The sequence below is a fragment of the Sitophilus oryzae genome, unplaced genomic scaffold (assembly GCF_002938485.1).
Source record: "Sitophilus oryzae breed Bouriz unplaced genomic scaffold, Soryzae_2.0 scaffold_1576_pilon_pilon, whole genome shotgun sequence".
NCBI lineage: Eukaryota > Metazoa > Arthropoda > Insecta > Coleoptera > Curculionidae > Sitophilus > Sitophilus oryzae.
In genome coordinates, this window is record NW_022146254.1 from 7,194,087 (window position 1) to 7,203,328 (window position 9,242).

A 9,242-nucleotide genomic window follows, 5' to 3' on the forward strand; every position below is an offset into this window, starting at 1 on the left:
TGTAAAGTATTAGCATCTTTTTGAAATAAGTGGCGCCCTTTGGTATGCAACGTAAGATATAGGTGGGTATCATATTTTTAGTCAAGTGCAGAAGCAAAAGCTTGTTCCCACCGCCTCCGATATAAGAGTAGCCGTTCGCAACATTTTGACTTAAATTCTCAATAAAAGGAAAGTTTTTGTCACAATGTGTTGTGTTGTGATACTTTAAGCTTAAAAAAACTAGCAGATCTTGCAGTCGAACATTGTTCTTTTTATAACCTCTTTTAATCCGAAGTGTACAAGATAGCTTAATAGCCGTAAAATATTCATCGCAACTTTATTTGAATATTTTGAAAGGGAAAGCGGTAGTAATGACCATTTATGCCCCTTAAGTGCTGTTAAGAAGTTGAGTTTAGTTGCTGTAAATAAAATAATAGTTTATATATTATTTATAATTATTGTATTTTTGTTTCCTAAAATATTTTGACTAAAAAAATATGTAAAAGTGGGCAACGCTGTGCCGGTCAAGCTTAATCACGTGACGAAAAGTTTATTTGGTATGAACTATACATCTATAACATAGTGTATTTGTATTATAAGAAAAGTTAATTAGAAGAAGAATAGGTATATATAGTAATAAAACTACGCGGTATTTTTTAAAGAATGGCGTTTTTATTCTTGTAATTTAACGTTTTTTGAAAACTAAAACCTGTTCGTTGTTAACAGTATCAGTATACTAAGTTTAATTATAAAATGGTTTGACTTTATAATATGTTTAGACATAACACAAGTACAAACATTTAGTACACATACTCAGTTGTGGTGGTAACAAAACGTTGCTCTGAAGCTGAAAAGAAATAAAACTGCTCTTGATACCATGTTTAAAAATAAAAGATTATGAGTTGTTTATGTTTCCCTTTTTGAGTACTTACATTCTCTGATTTTAAACGTAACAGATTCTACAAGACAGTCACCATATACGCTTAGATGGGTCACTTGACTCATAGACATTCTGTGTGGAAAGATGCAGAAAAATTTTCCATCAATATACATCTAAAAATACCAAGTAAGTAATATTAGTTTAGTTTTTCCATGCCGTGTGGTGCATCGGAATACGGGATGTGATTAATGTAATAATAATAACCATGTAAATTTTGAAAAGATCAAATATTATCTCCCCAGATGATTTTATGCAAAAATTGTATGATACTTTTTTGAAGAGGAGTTAAAGTTGTACTGTTGTCTAGAATTTTGTTTTATTTGAAACAGGCATTTAAAAGATATTTGCAAAAATCTACCTTCAAATTACTAAAAATTTATAATACGGCACAGAGAAAGCTACATTTAAAATAGATACCAACAAAAATATGATTTTGTAATTGTCAAGTTCGATGTCATATTTTGTTTACAAGAATTTATGTGGTTTGGAAAACGTAGTATTTTTTTCTCTGAATTGGAATGATCATCTACAAAAGAATTAGTTGAACTGAGAATACTATACGCGGTGTATGACTTTTGTTTGCTATTGACTCAGGCCTCGCTCATACTACATACTATCCACAATAATTTAATAAATAAAAGAAATATTTGTAACTAAAGGGACTTAAAATATATTAATAATAAAATGTTCACATTACATAACCCCCATTCCCAGACAGACAATACCACTAATGATTGTAAAATCCACGCCTCACAAGAAAAAGCTGTTAAGTGGAGAATCTTTAGCATTTAACAGAGATGTCGTTTTTAGTTCATCTAAGTTTCTTTATTTAATATGCCCACAAAGACGGTTTGTTTTTGAGTGTACTTCACAGGAAGAAGTCGTTCGGCGAAAGATCCCATAGTCTTTTCCTACTGTATCTCCAATAGACGGAAATCTACTTACTCTATTTAGTACCTTCAAATTATTGTAAACAAAATGTGACATCGGATTTGACAATGACAAAATCACATTTTTGCTCGTATTTTAATTGTAGCACACAGACACTTGATAAATTGACAGAAGAAACGTATAATGATTTTAATGACCAATATGCCAGATTACCTAGATTCATATTTAGGAGGACATTTACTTTTAAGAAATGGGGACATATTGGGATTCAAGTCCGTATATTCCTTTAAAGGCTGCAGCCAATAAGTTTTTATCGTCTCCATCAACGAGTGTGGCTAGTAAATAACAATTTAACTCTACTGGTCAACTTTTTTCTATTCGAAGAGCTAATTTATTAGAAGGGAATGCAGATAAGATTCTTTTTCTAATATTAGGAGGTTCAATTTTGAATAGTGAGCTTCAGGCTTTTGCTTTGCTTCTTGCTTTTATGTTTATTATTAGAATTTAAAATATCTTTTTTTTTTATATACAATATGATCGAGAAAAAAAACGGCGTCAGCGATGGATATGAACTGAGGGTCGCTGTAACTTTATATGTCAAATTGTATGGGGAATATCATCGATTGTTTTGGTTTGGTCATGACAAATGACTGATACCGTGATTTCTAATATCCATGATTTAAAATCGTGATGTGATAACGGCTTTCAATCTGTCCCATGGATACCGTATATAAATAAAGTTATACAAGTGGATATTTCCTTCCATAATATATCATTCACGACTATACATGATGATATATTTTGGTGATTATACAACACTATGGGGAAATTAAAATAACTTTGTTGCACATCATAATACGACCACCAGCAAACTCCATAAGACGACGCATGGTGCCATTGATGACGTGCAACGAAAGTTGTTTTAATTTCCCAAGGATGTGATTCATAAGTGATAATAATTTAAGTGATTATCGCTTGGTGGCCATATTGTAATTGTCATTCTTTGAAATATTAATTCAGAAGTCATTTCTGTCAGTTCCACAAAATATCCCGTCAATACTGACTACAAAATGGGAAAAAATATATATATTTTATTTTGTTGTATAATCTTTTGAATACAACTCGATGTTTCGGGATTACTTAATACTTTTACCTGACACTCAATGCGATACCGGCACCACATTTCGTGTCAGGTAAAAGTATTATTCGGTAATCCCGAAACATCTGTGGTATTACATTCGATAAACAGGCAAACCGAGGCAAAAGTTTATATTCAATACTTACGACATATTTATCAACTTCAACAGAAATTTCTATCCAAAATGCTCGGCCTTGATGAATATTTAAAGTTCCATATCTATCTTCTGCATGCCAAACATCATTACTCCTATTATTTCTTACAATAACTCCTGCAACAGAATTTTAAAATCTCTAGTTATTAATGTATAATCGTTTAGAATAGTAGGTATTAAATTTTAATACCTACTATTTAGAATTTATTAGAACATTTTAGAAATTAACTTATTTTAAAAGAATCTAATTTAATTAAAAATTGTTCTACCTTCGTCTAGTCTTATTCCGGAATGGAACTGAATGTCTCCATCCCTGCTCTTGCCAGTTTGTAGATCGACTCTAAACCTAAAATTATAATTATGATATTATAGGTATTTTATAATAATTATGTTATATATTATAATATTACATCATATATTATAATATTATATTAGGTATATATTATAATATTGTATATATTTATGCTTTAGAATTTTGATGACGGTGAGTGAGTCACGGTCAAAATTAAAGAAGTTTGACTAGCGATAATTCATAAACTTGAATAATTGTTGTTGCATTGATATACCAATAAAATAAGACAATATCATATGCATTAATTCTAGTTTTCTAACTTTTTGTCGACTGGATAGATAGATAACGGTAGCGGCTTGGCGCCTAACTTTTAATGCATAACGATATTTAGAGATTTTTAATTTTTGTCTTCTGTTATAAACTAAAAAAATCCAAAAAAATAGAGTTAATATAAAACAGTATACTATTCTAGCTTTATAATTTTATAATGATTTTTAAATTTTTATTAAAAAACGATAATTCTAGCAACCGGTCGGATAGCCCTGGCAGCTGTAGCCATTAAACCAAAATAGTGCTACATCTAATTTCTGACTACTACTAGCACAGAATATCTAGCTACGCAACAGAAAAATACTCGAAATGAAAGAGCTAAAATTGCACAAATAGAATACTAGATGGCGCGACAATGTCATAATCAGAATATAATTAGAAATTTTGAACTTTCGGTTTTGGATCGACGGCTCGTCGACTGCCTTGTAGCTCGGCTAAATATGCACAGTTGCCAGATTCAAAAAGACTTGAATTGGCATCCCTTTCTTTTTACTGTGTATAATGCAGTATGTGTTTCTTTCTATTCTTCTTTTCTTGTCAGATACACTTATATTAATTATTCCTTTGGCTATTAAAATAGTTTTAAGTATATATATTATTACAAAACATATACATTTTTAATATACACTACCTTATAATGTTAACTAAGAAAATACCTTTAATTGCCTTTAAAACTAATAATATACAGGGCGATTGATAGTGATATTTATTAATGCTGGAACGTTAGTAATGAAATATAAGTTTAATAATAATGGAAATAATTTATTAAAATGCAGTACAAAAATGTTAACTGACTAAAAAATACTATAATAACAAATTTCTTCCGCTTGCCACGTTATTTATATAGACCTAGGTAGATTTTAAAAAGTGACACAGGTACAATTAATAATATATTAGTTCGGCATAAAAGTTGCTGTCACGACATCGAACAATAAATTAAAATTCGTAAAATAAATTAAAATTATTAATTAAACAAATCTTTATAAAGAAACGCAAGTATACCAAATTTGGGCCCAATCAAACACCAGGAAATGATATCATAATAGTGTACTATATTATGGTACCACTTGATATGCTTTAAGGTACCATAATATTGCAATGTCACCGAAGATCCGTAGTATACCAAATTTAAAAACAATCGAACGCCATGAAATGGTATCGTAATATGGTACTATATTACGGTACCACTTTATATACATCATAGTACAATCATATTACAATGTAACCGAAGATACGTAGTATACCAAGTTTAAGCCCTATTGCCGCCATGTACCTAATATTGCTATGTCATCAAATATGGTACTATAGAAGGTACCACTTTATATGCATCATAGTACCATCATATTACAATGTTACCGAAAATACGTAGTATCCCAAGTTTAAGCCCAATCGAACGACATGTACGTAATATAGTACTATATTATGGTACCAGTTGATATGCTTCATGGTACCATAATAATGCAATGTCATCAAAAATACGCAAGTATATATCAAATATGAGATCAATCGAACGCCAGGAAATTGTATTGAAATATGGTACTATATTAAGGTACCACTTTATATGCATCATAGTACCATCATATTACAATGTAACCGAAGATACGTAGTATACCAAGTTTAAGCCCTATTGCCGCCATGTACCTAATATTGCTATGTCATCAAATATGGTACTATAGAAGGTATCACTTTATATGCTCCATGGTACCATGATATTACAATGTCACTGAAGATATAGTATATCAAGTTTAAGCCCAATCGTACGCCATGTATCGTAATATGGTACTATATTATAGTATCACTTGATATGCTTCATGGTACCATAATATTGTAATCACAGAATATCTAGCTACGATTCTGTGATTGTAATGTCATGAAAAATAGTATATATCAAATACCGTATGATACCGAAAAAAACGGCGTCTAGTTGGCTGGAAAAGGACGATCGATGACATTTTCCATATAAATTTATATATAAAATGACAGCGATATTCATTTCATAGCCATCGCTAACGCCGTTTTTTCGTGATTATACGATATGAACTTGGTATGAACACAATCGAACGTCAGGAAGTGGTATCATAATAGTAGAACAATACTTATTATATTGTCGCCGAATTACAATGAAAATTCAGGATTCAATTATATAATCAAACGTCAGGAAGTGATTGTAATTTAGCTCATAAGATTTAATTCCAACTAACATGGCAAATTGAAAAAAAACAGCTCTGATCTATTTTAATATGTTTAAATGATGTAGCAAATTTGAAGGTAGGCTTTATCAGGAAGTATTACGATATGAATTACACAATGGCAACACTGCACAAAATTCTTTTAAATTTTGTTTGTAGAAAACAGATTCTTTTAAATTTATTGCCCTCTATTATGTAGTAGCGAAACTACCGCATCAAAATATCTGATTTGGAGACTTTAAAAGTCTGTCTCCTTTTGCTACCTACAATTTTATACATGTAACGAGGCTTCTGTTGCGTAGCTAGATATTCTGTGCTACTAGCCAACAATCAACAATTCGTTTTGTGTGATCTGTGGTCTGTCGTTCTTTTAAAGTTTTGTTTATTGTTCATTATTTATAGTGATTTCCAGTAATTTTATTAAATTATAGGGATATTCTCGTTGATTATAGGTTTGAAATAAATATAAGAGTGTCCTCCAATGAAAACACGAGTTACTAACTCTAAATTCTAATTCTGAGCTGGCAAATGAGCTAAATGCTTTACCTAGACCGTTATTCAGAAGCTGCAAAACTATCGATGAAAATATGCATAAAAATTCACTTGCTAGTAGGCTACCTACTCAACCAGAGGATATTGGTACACATCAAGGTTGGTACAGTCAAGTTTATTACAATATATATTACCCAGTGTTGCCACAAGCTTGTTTTTCATCGGGGTAGATTATCAATAGAGCGGGGTTAAATTGTTTTGAAAAGAGGTAGATCTACCTCGAATGGGGTGGCTGTGGCAACAGTGCCATTGCCACTTTTCCTTTCGCTAGCTCGTGCGTCACTGCCGTCACGACCTTCATTCAAGGCCGTGAATTTTTACTCCCAACGCGAGTAAAAGTTTCACTTCAAATGTGGAATTTTATCGTCAAACAATAAAAGATTGTTTTTTAAATGCTAAAAGACAAATGTCATATCACCAAATGTCCAAAATCATCCCTGAATATTCCAAAAATAGTGTTGGGTGGCAAAATATTGAAAAAAAAATAAAAGAAAAAAGTTTTTCATAATTTGATTTTAGATCCACTTCAAGTCAAGTTTCATAAATTTGAGAGACTTTTTTTTCAATAAAATATATAATATTAATACAAAATAACAAAAAAAAAGAAAATAAATGAAACAAGAGGATTTCCCAATACACTACTTTTTCTTTATTATATTGAAATTAAATGTAGACCATCAAAAATAACAATAATTATTCAGATACCAAATTTGTATGTAGAAAATAAAACCTTAAAATAACAAATACAAACTTAGAATAGTATATCATATTATTTAGAAAATCTATTAAAAGTTCTTTAATTGTATTGTGTTAGTTCAAAATGTTGTTTTGTATAGGCCATGGCAGGAAAATTAACATTTTTAATTTTTCTACCCTTTATTGCGAAACAGTAAAATTACTGCATTACACGTTATTTTTATTAGGTGAAATTAATAAAAGCGGGTTAAACATAGGTTTACAGTAAATGTTTACCTTTTTGCTCCTGGTAGGACTTCTCCTTTGATAGTTATAACTAGGCCTGCGCGCATTCCACCAGGAATAGGGGAAATATGAGACATGGTATATTTAGAATATTGACCTGAGTTGGGCGAAAATGAAAAACTGAATAAAAACTGAAAAACTCAACGATACTGCTTTTATATAGTTTATTGAAGTGTCAAACTACCTATTTAAAGGTGAATTAATGTTTTATGTATTATTTATATATTTATCTTTCTTAGTCACAAAAATACAATATCTTTTAACAATGTATATATATACGTTTATAATACATATAATAAAGGAGTACAAATTTCCAAAAATTAATACGTAATCGACTGTTGATGATCTAAACATATAATAAATTAATGATTAAAAATCCTATAATATATTATAAAGATAAACTAATTGTTTACACCTTTTATTAGGCATAATCACAGGATAATCTACTTTATATTTTTTCAGATTCCTTTTGAATGTTATTTAAAAATATAAACTCATATTACACAACCGTTTTTCATTGAAGTCGTATTCAAAAAGACTTCTATTTTGTTAACATAAGCATTATTGTTTACTTGGTTGTGACTTGGTTGTATATCATTATTCAGTTCGAATTGTATTATCGAGCTGTAGACACGTCCCCCACTGGTTAAATTAAATTTTTAATTAAATGTTTAAAAAAAACGGGTTGTCTGATTCCAATAGATTAAGTGGCGCAGTCGGTAGGATTGCCAAAAACGTAATTGCATTGAGCATCGTTTTTCAATTTTAAAAGATTAATCGAATAGTAATCACTACCTATTGCACTAAATATTCCTGAGAACGCTGTACAATATAGTAATTAATATTTATTCGAATTATGAAGGTCTAATTTTTCCACAGCTATATTCATTCGTTCATTACAATTTTTGGTTGCCTAGTGTTAGTCTTTTCTGTATCTTAGTATCCTACGACACTGTAAACAACCCAAAAGATAAAAATGCACTCCTCTTACTTATTATGTACAGGGTGGACCAAATGGGATGCTTTTAAAAGGACTCGCGAAGAGATAGACGAAAACTAATATCGGTGTCTGAAGCTCAATTTTTATCAAAAACATGATGGTGAAAACCGCACATCGATATCTGTTTCCGTTTCGAAGTTACGGGGTGTTTTTCAAAAATATACATTTTTAATAAATCGCTGTAACATTTTTATGGCAATGGGAATTTTTTTATTTTTATCAAAACATTTTCAAATCACCTTTTGACGTAGAATTTAATGGTTTAAGTATATTTTTTTTTAAATTAATAATTTAAGAATTATCAACAGAAAATTTGATTTTTTATATTGGACACCCTGTGTATTTTTAATTGATTGAAAATAATTTAAAATTACCTTTCCAAAAATATACCATACTTGATATTTTGCTCGATTCCTCTTCAAGATATAGAGTTTTTAAAAATTCGCCCACTTTGAATAAGTAGGCTTTGAACGGCGCCGGCTTTATAGCAAGAAAATAATATTTGCAATGAGATACGCGATAACAATTTAAACTATATTTAACAACAACACATTTAAACTATATCTAATAACAATAAGAATTAATAGCATTCCAAGACACGAGATTTTGCTATAGGTGTTCGGCATGTCGACCGTCTTCTGTTATGGACAGACGGGACCGTTTTTGAACATGTCTCGCGGAAGTCATTAACTCAGTGGGGGTAAAAGATACCCTCGCATAACCGCTAAGTACTTCTAATTCTTGTCTAGATTATAAGGGCAATTTAAAAATAAGAACCTTTATTCTTCCGCAAAGA

At 30.4% G+C, this 9,242-nt stretch overlaps 1 protein-coding gene across 1 annotated transcript; it reads right to left on the reverse strand.

Moving 5' to 3' along the window:
* Positions 1-649: 649 nt before the first annotated feature.
* Positions 650-7,618, reverse strand: LOC115879324 (galectin-4-like). The gene is made up of 5 exons (XM_030896094.1): positions 7,438-7,618; positions 3,372-3,448; positions 3,095-3,219; positions 912-1,032; positions 650-826 (listed from the first exon to the last, which is right to left on the reverse strand). Exons 1-5 carry the CDS (start codon positions 7,521-7,523, stop codon positions 780-782), a joined length of 456 nt encoding a protein of 151 aa, XP_030751954.1. The 5' UTR covers positions 7,524-7,618; the 3' UTR covers positions 650-779.
* Positions 7,619-9,242: the final 1,624 nt, after the last annotated feature.

Bases quoted from the DNA above. Each gene is read 5' to 3' on its own strand.
- LOC115879324 (XM_030896094.1), bottom strand. From the start codon at position 7,523: ATGTCTCATATTTCCCCTATTCCTGGTGGAATGCGCGCAGGCCTAGTT. The intron at 1,033-3,094 runs GTAAGTATTGAA...TGGTATTTTTAG, and splicing joins TTGAAGTTGATAAATATGTC to ATGTATATTGATGGAAAATT. The intron at 827-911 runs GTAAGTACTCAA...ATTTCTTTTCAG, and splicing joins TACGTTTAAAATCAGAGAAT to CTTCAGAGCAACGTTTTGTT.